This window comes from Rattus rattus, chromosome 2 (genome assembly GCF_011064425.1).
Source record: "Rattus rattus isolate New Zealand chromosome 2, Rrattus_CSIRO_v1, whole genome shotgun sequence".
Taxonomy (NCBI): domain Eukaryota; kingdom Metazoa; phylum Chordata; class Mammalia; order Rodentia; family Muridae; genus Rattus; species Rattus rattus.
In genome coordinates, this window is record NC_046155.1 from 26,680,847 (window position 1) to 26,695,186 (window position 14,340).

At 44.7% G+C, this 14,340-nt stretch overlaps 1 protein-coding gene across 1 annotated transcript in view; it reads left to right on the forward strand.

The window, feature by feature from the left end:
• The window catches only part of Smarca2 (SWI/SNF related, matrix associated, actin dependent regulator of chromatin, subfamily a, member 2), a 149,014-nt gene that overhangs the window by 18,975 nt on the left and 115,699 nt on the right, over positions 1-14,340 (forward strand). Inside the window, 4 exon segments of the mRNA XM_032891750.1 lie at positions 4,183-4,309; positions 6,136-6,309; positions 8,446-8,619; positions 10,774-10,944. Of these exon segments, the coding sequence (XP_032747641.1) occupies positions 4,183-4,309; positions 6,136-6,309; positions 8,446-8,619; positions 10,774-10,944 (646 nt within the window).

Below are 14,340 nucleotides of genomic sequence, written 5' to 3' on the forward strand. Positions count from 1 at the left end.
GTTGTACAGGGTGATGTGCGCCTATAATCTCAGTGTATGGAAGTCTGTGGCATGAGAATCATGAAATCAAGGCTAGTCTGGGGTACATAGTGAGATGTATCCCAAAAAAACAAACAACTCAAAATCAGAATGTAGCTAAAGAGATTTTTTTTCATAATGTTATTATTTGATAAATGTGTCCACTGTGGTAAAGCTGAAGTTGTATGGTTCGGGGGTTGCCAAAAACCTGGTGGGACCTTTGGCCTACATCTCCCCATGGCCATCTGGAGAAGAATGGACTTGTGCTGGCGGCGTTTCAGAGGCGTGCCTTATCTCGTTTAGTCGTGGAACAATAGCTGACTTCTGCCTGGATAAAGACACATTGTTCAACCGCAGAGATTAACTTTATCATCGGAGGGGGTTACATTAAGTCTCTTACATACTCATAAAAGGCAGTTATGAGGATCTTTCTCTCCTGCTCCCTTTGATGGGCTAAGCTCCCTAGACTTCTACATGATCCCTAGACTCTGCCTGGCCTCTGCACCCTCTCACCTGGCTAAGGATTTGAGTGAGGTCCTAACAGCTCTCTTTTGGGATTTTATGGGCTCTGACAAAGCAAAATATCATGTAACAGAAACTCCACAACAGATGTTCATTTCATTGGCTACAGTCCTTGTCTGCAAAAATTGGAAGGAAATTATTAGGAAGTTACATTTCTTTAAGCCAGTTGGCCGCTCTTCCTGGTTTGCCATAAACTCAGAATCTTTTTTTTTTTTTTTTTTTTTTTTTTTTTTGGTTGCAGCTTAAGTGAGCCTCTGCCTGTGTACACTCTGCCTGGCCTCAGATCTCTACAGCCCTGGGCTTGAAAGCATTTCTTACCCCTTTATTTTGGGTCATTTCCTTTTGACTCTTATCATTTTTAATGGAAATGTATTCTTCTTTCTTTGGTGTCAGACAGTTTTACCTGCTGCACTAGCTCCCTATCCCCACCGCCCCCCAATCTTTGGGCGCCAGTTCTTGACTCTTACTATAGCCAACTTCATTTCTTTCCATATTCAATTAAAGAATACTTTACTAGCTTACACACTGACGTATAAACTAGGTCTGTGTAAGCAATTGTTTGCATGGAGGATGTCTGTCACACTTAGAAGGGATTATTCGAGAAAGGCAGTTTTGAATTACATCAGGTCTCTGGTCTCAAAACAGAATTGAGTATGGAAATGGGTTAGGAGATTGTGTGTGTGTGTGTGTGTGTGTGTGTGTGTATGTATGTCCATGTACCTGTGTGCGCATGTGTGTGTGCACATGTATGTGCGCACTTGAATGCATGTGCGCATATGTGTGCATGGTGTGCATGTGTATGTGTTCACATATGTATGTGTGTGTATGTCCATGTGCCTGTGTGTGCATGTGTATGTGTGTATATGAGTGTGTGCGCGTGTGTGTGTACGTGCACACATGCATGCACATGTGTGTGCACTCGAATGAGCGTGTGTGCATGAGTGTGTACATGTGCATGTGTGCATGTTATGTGTTCGCATATGTGTGTGTGAGTGTGAGTGTGTGTGTGTGTGTTTTCTTGTCTTGCCCTCATCTCCATCACAACCCTGGAAACTCCTTTTCAGGAATCACCAGTAACCGCTATGCCAAGAGAGTCACCAAAGTCACACGGAAAGAGAGTACCCTTTTTCTCACCCTTGCTCTGTAAAGTGTCACTCAGCTCCTTGAAGGGACAAAATGCACCAGTGTCATTTTCTGTTCAAATAACTCTCCTACGGGAATCATAAACTTCTCCCCTGGACCTGAACAAATATCTCTTGCCTTTAATGGAACTCTTTGCCTTGGCAGAACAGTAACCCCTCTTGATTTACTCTTCAGTCTGTATGAAAAACCCGAGTGACCTAATTCTGCTTCAATTTTCTGTGCTCGTGAGGAACACTAAATGAGCCTCCTGCAGTCGGGCAGGATTGCATCTTGCTGTTGTCTTGGGAAGTTTAGAATCCTGACTCTCTTTATCAGACGTCCTGCTGAATCCCATTGATGGGAAGATGAAATTGTCCAGGAGAGGAGCATTATTTAAAATGAAGATTTCTATTAAGCACAACAACAGAGATAGGAGTTGACTGTCACCCCTCCCCCACCCCGCCCCACCCTCATAACTTTACCACCCTCTCCGTGCGCCACAGTGAGCGCATAGCATTTTGCTGTAAAATCTCCCCCACTTCTCTGGAGTTTGCACTTTTTACTTCAGGAGAGAGAGGGCGGGGGTGGGGGCGAATATATGTTGGGAACTCTTGAGATGCACTAATAAATCACTTCTCCTTTGAAGCAGCCATGACAGCGAGACATGCACCCTTAGCTCCTATGTGCTACAGCACCCCAGGCACCCACACTCTCTTACTCTAAGCCCCCACTCCTGGCCTCATGTCTCTCCCTTCCCTCCAACTTCCCACCCAGTTCAGTGAGGGTCTAACTCAACACAGTCACCCCAAGTGTCCTGTAGTCACATTCTGTTCTCAAGCCTACAGCCTTTGGAAGATGGAGGCAGAAGCCCCATTCCTTGAGTCTAATGCCTGGCCCACTGTGCCCTATCAAACCAGAGTACACAGGGGTAGTTTTAGTTCTAGGATACAGAACCTAGGAGGTTGCCCAGTGCAATTGTGGGCGACACCATCTTCACTGTGGTCTTGATAGTAAGAGTATAAAGCAAAGTGGTTTTAAGGGTTAAAACCTTGAGTTTTACCTTTTCTGCCCTTTAAGTGTTTTGTTTTTCTCTTCATATATTCAGTGTTTGGATGTGGCTTCTTTTGCCCTTTTTGGACACTTGGGGCTACATAGATAGATGTAAAAAATGGAAAAGCCATTTGGACAGTAACCATCTGTATGGTGTAGGCTTTGGTTTTCGGTTCCTCCGTGTCCAGCCCTGTGATGTCAGCATGTTTCTTCAGTTTTCTCGTTAGTCATGTGGGGTCAACTGCAGCATTTATTTCCATGCGCATGCATACTCAAGTGTGTGCTTCTGTGTCTCTCTCTCTCTCTCTCTCTCTCTCTCTCTCTGTGTGTGTGTGTGTGTGTGTTGGGAATTAAACATTTCTCATTAAATGCACTTAGTGCCGGGAGTATTTACTGGGTTAACTCATTACTACTTTTATTAAGGTCGCTTTCTTTTCTGTCTTATTCTCAGTTTTATCCCAAACCTGGGGAGGGGGGACCGCTTATTCTAAAACTAGATTTCAGTGGTGTGTATTTTTAAAAATAAGGCTTGAAACCAGTTTGTATGTGCCCGAGCCAGAGGCTGGAGAGAGATGTCTTGCATTCTGTAGTCTGCCTTCATTAGGAGGAAGTACTTGCAATTATATTTTTGATGGTGTCTAAAATGAGAACCCCTAGCATCCCTTTTTTGGGAAACGCTACTCACTGCTGCCCCTGAGTTTTTGCAGATGCCCAGCTTGTCCTCTTCCCTCAAACAAGCACTGCACAGAGGAAGTGGTTGTGGTTGGCAGGGCTCTCGGAATGTCTCAGCTGGCTGACTTCTGTGGCCTCAGCTCCTAAAACTGTGTTTGCCACCCCACTTTAGCTACTGGATCACTCTCGTCTCAGCACAGAAGGAAGAACTGTGGCCTCGCTTTGTACAGTGGCAGGCTGGGAGTTGGGCGGCTAGCCAGACTGCCTCTGTGTTCTCTCTGTGTGGAGAGCAGGCAGGGACTTCTGATCCCCCTCCCGCCTTCCCTCCCCACCCCCCAGTGTAGTATGAAGTTCCTTTCCACGTCTTAGAGAGAAGCTAGAGAGAAGTTCAAGGTGTGTTGGATAGTACGAAGCATCTATCTCTAGGAATTCAAAGGGGTCCCTTTCTTGATTAGCTTTTGAGAACCCCATTGGAGCTCCATTGAGGTAGCTGGGCAGGTAAAGGCATTCATTGTCTTGAAACCCGAAATGCAAGTGAAAACTGACATTTATAAGCTGTCCGTTTTTGTCGTATATGTACTATAGAATGCATATCCCCTTCTCCAATAAATAAACTGCAAACATTTTTTCTTTAAAAAAAAACAAACCAAAAACCTAGTCGAGTGTCAGAAATTGACTCCCAGTGTGTGGAATGTATTTTATCAGGAGGCCAAACCTTAAGCATTATTGATCATAGAGGACTAAATCATAATGTAGATCTCCACCCACCCCATCCCCCTCTCTCTTATTTCCTTCTAGACTTCAGGCTCGCATAGCTCATAGGATACAAGAACTGGAAAGTCTGCCTGGCTCCTTGCCACCAGATTTACGAACCAAAGCAACCGTAGAGCTGAAAGCACTTCGCTTGCTCAACTTTCAACGTCAGGTAATACCTTTTCCCCAGTGAGCCCATGGTGTAGGAAGTCAATGTGATTGTTCTAAGGTGTGACCTGTGAGCTTCCTCAAGTCTGCTCGATACTGTTATAAAGCCAAGAACTTAGGGAGAGGGCACAGCTTCTCCCCTTCTTTATGTCAGGACATTTTTGTCTCCTGTACTGTACTGTACAAAATCAGTTATCAAACTCTGGTATCGTGGACGAAAACCATGACGACAGATTGTGGAGATCTGTGTCTTTGTCTTCACGACTCCAAGGAAAACCACCACAGAGGTGGTAGATTGTGTTCCTAGTAAACCCAAGTGTACAAAGTTAGCCATGACTCCAGAGACGAAAAAATATGTTAGTCTATCTCACTCCTAATCGCTAGCCCAAACAAACAAACAAAAAACCCCAGTCTTATATCTTAATTATTCAACAAAACTTAATGTGGGGGCACTTGGTCACGTCAGAGCCACAGGCTGACTAAGAAGGAGTTACTATCTCCTAGAACTCACTATTGAGATCTGGCATAATGATCTAGTTTCTGATGTCTAAATTAGTAGACACGGACTGGAATGGAGTAGAGCAAATTTTCCCTTGGCTGAGTTTTGTCAAAGTGGGCTAATCCCTCTTCCACAGATTGCCTGTCTGAGCCCAGGGGGACAAGGAGCCCATCTTCTGTCACATGGGTTGCCTTAAGTGTGTGACTTGCAGAATGAACATTTAATGAGGAAACACAGTCTGGAAGTATTGAATTCGGTCTGTTTGGGGATCTGACGACCGAAATCACAAAGCTTCTTTTGCAACCATCTATGAACCAGAGTTCACATTTGACTTCCTGGGTGTCACCTGATGGAAGGGCATCTGGTGTCGGGGGGTGGGGGTGGGGTACCTGGCTAGAGTTTTGAGAGAGCAGATAACAGGTTTCATTTAAAACAAAGGAGGAAAAGAAAAAGTCTGCAGGTTCCATTGAACCTTAATTAGAGGATGAATAAAATTTTGGATACAGGTTTAGGAAATGAATTAGTGGCACGTGTTCTCAAGTTTGAGACATGAGTCTCTCTCTTCATGTCCTGCTGGTCCTTGGATTTTGTTTGATACTCTCTACTATCTACAAAGTTTCCTGGAAAATCTGTTATCTACTAAGTTTCCTGGATGGGCGTGACCGACACTAATTTTAGGTTCAGTTGAACGTCATTGTAACATGGATCCCTCCAAGTTCCCACTGCCTACTATCATAGAGTATGTAATATGGTTACATCATTATATGATTCTAATCTAAAACAAGTCCATGGCACAATATAAAATTTCAATACTAAAGAATATCATTTTTGGAGAGCAAGAAAAGCCAGATGGGTATTTTTCTTATTTATTCGAAGCTATGAATTTACATTGTCAGAGTTACTGTTGTACTTGGAACATGAATGGACAGCAACTCTCTTGTTCTTCTTGTAGATCAGTAAGAGAATGATAATATGATGGTTAAAAAAATTAAGGGTTTATTGACTAAGCAATGCCATTACAATAATTAAACTGAGTGAATAACTTTATTTCAAACCTAACATAGCATCCTCATAGTTTTCTTTTTTACAATAGTATAATTGTTTTTCCATATGAATTATGTGGAAAGAAAATTTATACCATCCTTAAAATTACCGTGTAAAATGGCTACAGTTTCCGGTTCTTGCTTTTAGTAATAGACCAACTGCAGTTGGATTGAGAAGCTTGCCTCAAATCCTCTTTCTGTTCCATTGAGCTGAAACTCTAGGAGCTCAGGGCCCGGGGCCTGGCCTGCATTCAGGGGATTCTCTAACCACCACTCTCCTCCTGATAGCTGAGACAGGAGGTGGTGGCCTGCATGCGAAGGGACACCACCCTGGAGACGGCCCTCAACTCCAAGGCGTACAAGCGGAGCAAGCGCCAAACCCTGCGAGAGGCACGCATGACAGAGAAACTGGAGAAGCAGCAGAAGATAGAGCAGGAGAGGAAACGCCGCCAGAAGCACCAGGTCTTTAGGCCTTTGCATGCTCTTCCTGGTCAGAGGTGGCCCGAGGGTTCAGTGGTCATGGTTAGGATGTTTGCAAGGTTGGTGCAGGGGAGGTGGGGTTGGAGTGGGTCATGGAACAGAAAGGCGGCTTGGAGTTTATATAATACAGACGTATCATTTAGAAATAGGAAACTACCCCACTCTGTTTTTAGTGACTGTGATAAAACACTGAGAAAACAACGTGGGGAGGAAAGGGTTTATTTGACTTGCAAGTGATCGTCCATCTTTCTGGGGAGCCCTGGCAGAAACTCATGGCCGGAACTGAAGCAGAGACCACAGAAGAACACTGTTGACAGACTGGCTGTCTCTCTCGAGAACTTGCTCAATTGTTCTCTTACACAAACCAGGACCACCTGCCCAAGGTGACACCACCCACCATGAGTTGGACCCTCCCACATTCATCAGGAAAGTGGCCCACAAACATTCACTGGCCAGAGGGAGGCAATTTCTGAACTGAGGTTCCCTTCCCACCAAATGACTCTAGTTCATGTCACATTATAATAGTGACCAGCCCAGGGGCTGTAGAAAGATAAGGTTGAGGACCCAGCTTCCTTGAAACCCATCAGTTGTGGTCAGCGGAGGCTGCTCTAACAAAATACCAGACTGGGTAGTTCATCAACAGTAATGGTTTGTTTCTCCAGAGAGCTGGAGGCTGGAAAGCCAAGTCTGCATAGCAACACGGTCCCCTTGGGGTGATGTCTTCTTCCAGGCTGCAGGTGGCCAACTTCTTGTGTTCTCACAAGGCAGGAGACAGAAAGAAGAAAGCTCTCTGGGTTTTCTTTCTAAGGGCTTCCATCTACTTCCTGATCACATCATGTGAGGGGCATCAGCATATGAACTGGATCGGTGTTAGCAAAATTACAGTTACGAAGAAGCAATGCAAATAATTTTATGGTTGGGTCACCACAATATGAGGAACTGTATTAAAGGGTCACACCATTAGGAAGGTTGGGAACCACTAAACTAGGGTCATTTTTAGCCCATGACACATGTGCTACTCAGAGTTCTGTGGAAAGCTGATGACTCAGTTGGCCATGAGTGAGTTTCCTAGAGCAAAATTCTGGGGAGAGATAATTTAGAAAAGGAAGCGAGGTAAGAAAATGATTTTGGTGTTTTGTTTGCATATATGGTTTTATGCCACTTATATGCCTGATGTCCCCAGAGGCCAGAATAAGCCTGGATACCCCCGGAACTGGAGTTACAGATGTTTTCAATCAACAGCGTTAGTACTGGGACTCGAACCTGGGCATTCTATAAGATGAACAAATGCACTTACATTCTAAGCCATCTTTCCAGGAAGTTATTTATCTAGTGTTCTGTTCTCCTGGAAGGACCCAGTTGGAGGATTCACAGGGGCAGATATTCAAAAGCATTCCCTTCTAGGACATTAAAAATATTTGATGTAGGATTTGATTTTGTCTCATGATTGTTTTATGGTGATTAATTTAGTGCCTTAGTTTCCTTTTGAAAAGCGAAATACGGATTTTAGTGTGAGTAGGGTATGTATTTTCCCTCCTTGTGAATTCAGATTACATATGGAGATTTCAGCCTGGTGTACACTTATTTTGCACCACAGTTCTAGATTTAAGGCAGAGCAGAAGAAATGTGGCTTTCACTGGAAATGCCCAGGACTCTCATGTTTATTTCAGGGTGACAGAAGAATGTATTGTAAATTTTTTTTCATGGATGTTTTTATAGGTCATTCTTTGTCCTTGGGCCTTCCTGTTCAGATGACCACACCCTGGTGGTGAAGGCAGTGTCTCTTCCCTAGGCTTACAATATACAGAAGAGGGAAGTCGTTTTTTTCCCCCCTAGCTCAAAGCCCAGTCAGTCTCTGCTTTTCCCAATTTTATCCATCCACACCCAGGAGTGACGGCAGCCACTGTTTTCTAGGCTTACAGTTGTCAGTCACACTAGGCCGGCATCCTGTAAACTGCACTGCAAAGGCTCTAGGCAGGGCCTCCATCATCAGTAGATGGTGGTCTTTGAATGACGTCAGGATACACTGCATCATCCTCACACCATCAGTTCAGTTGGGTGGATACATCACTGGGGAGTGTGAAAAGCAGCCCTTTCTCCCTCTCGTGTATCCTTTAGGAATACCTGAACAGTATTTTGCAACATGCAAAAGATTTTAAGGAATACCACCGGTCTGTGGCTGGGAAGATCCAGAAGCTGTCCAAAGCAGTGGCGACTTGGCATGCTAACACCGAAAGGGAGCAGAAGAAGGAGACGGAGCGGATCGAGAAGGAGAGAATGCGGAGGCTGATGGTAAGCCGGTCCCATCCCCCATGGGAGACAGGGAAGGTGCCCTGCTTGCGTCTTTCTGCATTGCGAATGGGACACAAGGCAAGAAGGAGGCTGCTTGTGACAAACACACACATATGTATATACATATGTATGTATACACATATATATGTATTCACACTTATGTATATATGATATTGAATGATGTCAATGTATGCTGCTTCATCATCGGTTGTGTGGATATATATATATATACACACACACACACACACACACACACACACATATATATACGTATATATCATATCACACACACACACTCACATATTCACAGGTATCTGAATCTCTGGAGGGAGAATGAGAACTTTTTGTCTTTTCTGTACAGTGTATCTAATAATCCAGGGTTGCACATAAACATACTAGTTTTGTATCCTAGGCTACCATCATCATCAACTTACGTAGCCTCTCAAGGACAGGTAAGTGCTGTGACTTGCAGGAAGAATGGCAAATGCAGTCCTTTAAACTTATGTTTTGAGATGAGTGGCTAGGATATTTTTTTTTTGAATGGATAGATCACAAGGTCATGCCTTGGAATCGAAGATTCATATTTATTCTTTCCCCTCCCCCAACCTGATGTTCATAATTTTACTAGTTACTTAAATTTACTAAGTTGTTCTTGAACTTAAAAACTGACTTTTAAGTCGATTTGAAAGGTTTTTGGGTGCCAGGTCTGTTGTCCCAAGGCTTGTTTGGCACAATTACTTGCACAATAACTTGCTTTGCAGTTAGTTTTTAGTGGAATACAGATGCAGAACAAGTGGATTAGTATTATTGGCCTGAGTGTTGGATTTTATTGACCATTTGTTTCTTGAATTGGACAAAGCACACCATGAAATTTAGAAAAACAACAAATCTGTAAAGGTGATAAGTGACCCAAAGCTCTGTGTGAGATAGAATATTCCTGAGTGTATAAGAATAAACCTCACTCATAAATACAGTTCTAGAAATCTTAAAGATACTTTCGTTCTTGTCATGATCCTAGTTGATGTTTTGTTTCATTAATTTGGGGGTCCCAGACAGTAAGCACTATTTGAGGTATTCCAAAACTCACTAGTTTCCCTCTTTTTCTCCATTTCTGTTTCGGAGAATACTGTCAAGTCCTTGCCTAGTGAGGGAGAGTCTGGTGCAGGAAACGGAGCCATCAACAGGCAAATTTGTCTGATTCAACTGAAGGAAAACCATATTAGAACTCCAGCAACAGATTGGTTTGACACTAATGATTAGGCATTTGCAAATCATTAATTTTTGCAATTAAACGATGGAATATACAGATAATAGAGAAACTGAAGTTTTTTATCACTCTTTCTTCAAGTGAGATCAACCATAGCCAAAAGCAATTAGAGTTATAATAGCATTTGAGTCCGAGCTCATTCACGGCACAGACAGCAGCTAGGCTGAGTGATGAAGCTGCTATGGGTCCCGCATGTGCTGGGGTGACACCCCACAGCTGAGTCTCCGAGCTCTTGTGGGATAGTGCTACCTCCTAGAGACTATCTGGTGTTCTCCTTTTATCCAGGCATCCGAGAAAAATATTTTGGGATGTTCTTTCATTGGGGGGACGTGTTCAAAAGATGTTGCTCTCCTAATGGCTCAGAGAACATCAAGAGTTTCCTTCCATTTGATCTCATGATGTTGCTTAACGGGAGGTTGAGGTGGAAGTAATGGGCTTGCTTTATTACCCCAGAGTACCAGATTTCAGGAGCTCACTGACGTATCTCCAGTCACGGAGGCTTGTGACCCAGGGCATCGATTTTTGTGTTAATTCTGAACAGTTCCAGAAGCACAGAAAACGGAAGAGCGGACCCAAAACGCTTAGTCCTATCACACACAGAGTCGGGGCTTAGTCAAATCACATACTCATGGGGGTTAGTCACATCAAACACACACAGTGGGTCTTTGTGCGATAACTTTGCTATACATTTCCAGTCATAGGCCCGCGGTGTTGCACATCTATATTTTGCCAACTTGCAGAAGACTGGTGGTAGCTTGCGAGGCCTGGCTCTCAATCTGTTGGCCCCAGGCACTACCAGGTTCAGGTGGCGGACAGAGAGGGGCATGTGAAGTGCAGCGGTGAGTGTCAGAGCTTCAGGCTGTTACCCCTCTCTCCTTCCTGATCAGGCTGAAGATGAAGAGGGCTACAGGAAACTCATCGACCAAAAGAAAGACAGACGCCTGGCCTACCTATTGCAGCAGACCGATGAGTATGTCGCCAATCTGACCAACCTGGTTTGGGAGCACAAGCAGGCCCAAGCAGCCAAAGAGAAGAAGAAGAGGAGGAGGAGGAGGAAGGTGAGCTCCAAAGACTGGTTTTAGATGAGTACGGCTCTCTGATAAAAACGAGTTCTGACTTATGGGAGGTGTCAGTAGTCACCTAGACTAGTGTGGTCTAAAAGTAGATGGTGTGTTAGAGACAAGGGTATGAAGAGATTAGCGCAATGAGGTAGTGCATAGTCTACATTTTTACTGTTTAATGCAGTGGAATATTTCAAACCAAGTATACCTAGTCATGAGGAGAAAAAAGAATACAGACACAAGTAAGCGTCTCTAGAGGTTAAATGCCGGTGGGACGGGGACTACTGAGTTAAGAAAGTAGGGTGAAAATTAAACCAAAAAAGGCAGTGAACAGACAGGCGTGAGCTAGGGGAAGGCAGACGGGAGATCTTTGGGATGCCCTGGACATACATCTCAGTCTGTTTGGGCGGATGGAAACGCTGGACGTTTTTATTCATTTCCCCTGTCCCAGTGTCACAGTGAGGTAAGCACAGTAGTACGAGCTTTAGCAGTTATAGAGGAAAGCAGTCCTGTGTCACATGTAGCCTGCTTATCATCAGAAGGGGAACAACAAAATGTAGCATATCCGCCCTGGGGATAGCCTGTCTCCATTCAGTATGGTGCTAAATGTGGACCAGAAACTCTGGATTTTCTTGGACTTCGGAGTGTCCAGTCAGCATCCCACGGACAGAGGGCTCAGCATCCTAAATGAAAGGCATATTCTCCATGTGGAAAATATGCAGACACTTTGCTGCCACCACATTCCAGACAGCCTAACAACACGGCATCTAGGTGGCATGGATGTCATGTGTAACCATGCAGTAACTAAAGTGTGCCGGAAGATACAGAGAGGTGACGCGGGAACGCTGTGACATTTGCCCGGGAAACCTGCACCTCTTTCAGATTTTGGTCTCCAGAGACTTTGGTCTCCTGGAACCATTGCCTGATGGACACTGAGGCACAGGCAGCTGCATTTTGTGTACATAAGCAGCATCTGATTAGGCCAGGTACAAACGTCAACAGGAAACGTTCATTAGAACTGTGAAAACGGAGGGTTGGGAGCGTTTAATCATTTACTCTCCACACTGAATAATTGAACAGAATGTTGTTTCAAAAAAAAATAATAATGAATTTCATGGCTTGTGAATTCTCGTGCCTGTTTTATAATTAAGGGGGAGGAATAAGTGATGGAGAAGGTGCCTTCTTGTACCTGATTTTCTCCCTATGCGATAGCTCGTCTCATTGTGACGTTGGGGGAGGGATGACTCTGCTTTTGGATTTAGACGTTTTATAGCTGAGGAGGATCTCATTTTCTTGTCAAGTGCAGTGTTACAGACCTCGCAGAACTCTAGCTCCCCACTCACGGTTTTGAAAGGTAACTTTCAGAGCTGGTAAAAGGGCACCAAGGCAAACAGGTACAACGCTAAGCAGACCCCATCCATCCGAGGGAGGACAGTTGCCGTTTTCCCTGGTCTGGGGCTGTGCACAGCAAAGATTGTCACTCTTGGTGTTTCCAGCATTAGACTCCCCTTCTATCTCCTCGTGATTAAAAGCTAATGGCGTAGAGTTGAGCTTCTGCTTTATAATTGATAGATTCCTGCCGTGGAATCAGTCACATCAGCACGGGCCAAGAAAGAAACGATGGCCTGGTGATAATGACGCCTGCATCTTTGCTTTGCTTGGTGAAGGGCGGGGCTCTGTGCTGCCATTCTTCTCAGGGTTCTGCTTATTCGGTCAGACCTGCAGATGGCTGGCTGTGCTCCTTGTAAATAGTCCTCCTTTCTATTGCATGTGACCGTTCGCCGGCGCTTAGACAGGAGCCTCGGGAGTGCGCTAGGGAGGAAAGAAGTGATGTAGACGTTAATTAAGCACGTTACCTAAAGTAGTGGCTTTAGCTGTGCGGAATGATAAGGGAAACTGGAAGTCAAACAGGAGGTGAGAAATATCGGATAGCAGAGCAGTAGCGGTCCACGGAGAGCTCTGAGCAGCTCCTCCTGATGACTGTCCCACTTGATGACTGTGAAGAACGCTTATGCCCAGCCCTTAGGACAGCCAGCACCCAACACCCCTTGCCTTTAGAGACTAAGGTGGAAGGTGGGGCTCTGTTTCCTTCCTAGAATATCACTCCAGGGAACGTGGGATGCATTCGTGGGAAAGGAAAGAGGGAAGGGGAAGGATGAGGAAAAACACGATCTTTCTCATCCTTCCTGAGCTCTGTTTCTTTTTCTGGGCTTTAAGACCACTCAGCGTAAAAGGTAGCCAGTTCCAGATGTTTCTTTATTGAAACATTCAAAGGAAGGCAATACATTTAAAAGCTGGTTATTTGACCCTCGGTGCTACCTGTAGTTCCCCCCCCCCTCCATCAGTGTGAACGACTGAGAGTCACCTGTTCCAGCCTCTCTGTGGTGGAGGGAACATCAGTGCTTTACACTGCAGACAGTGCCCCCCAGCCAGCATCTCCACACTCTAAGCTGCAGACAGTATCCCCCCAGGGTCTCCCCACTGTAAGCTACAGACTGTGCCCTCCAGGGTCTCCCCATTGTCGGCCGTAGACTGTGCACCCCGCCCGCACGGTGTTTTCCCGCAGCCTCAGATAATATGGTGTTCCCATTTATAATCTTGAAAATTAAGGCATCAAATGCGTTCCTTATTTTGAGAAAACCTTCATTACTCAGTGAAATAATAGCCCCTGGGCTGCTTCTGGTTGCAGTAAAGATGTAGGCAAAGAAAGGGAAGCGTCACTGGCCTTGAGGTTTGATTGGATAAGGATCACTCTCCGTTTCCAGCGTTAAACTAGTAACGAGTTGGGCTTTTCTCTTATTCTTTCTATTTTATTCACCCAGCGTCACGGGGCCTTTGCTTGTTCTTGGAGAATTTGCTGTTCAGGGTTGTTCATGGATAGCGGGGTTGGTTCCTGTAACCTGTCTTGACCTCGTTAATTCAGTTCTCTTTCTCCATTTGGTGCATTTCTATGCAGTGTATGTTTATAAATCACGTAGAATCTTCTCACTCTCAGCCTGGTCTTTCTTTGTTGGCCTTGAAATGGAAGAGAGAAAAAAAAAGTCAATTCTACGTCTGCACTTACAGGTAGGTCAGAGAGAGATAAGTTTTAAATATTGAGCTAGTGCGTTGTGGGAAAGCAAGCCCTGTGTTTCTGGGTGAATGCTGCTTCGAGCATTGACTATGACCTTGAGGGTGCTCTCTGCTCTACCAAGGTGTTCTCAGATGTCCACAGGTGGCTACAAAGTGGGGGCTGGGGGAGGGAGCCAGATGAAACCAACGAGCATATACAAACAGGTTTGCACACGGGACAAACCTCCTCATCATGATAGGGAGGAGCCTTTAAAATTCAGGGCTGCATAAGAAAATATTTGCATGCTAATTTGCTATTAGTCTCTTGTAGGGTGTGTCAGT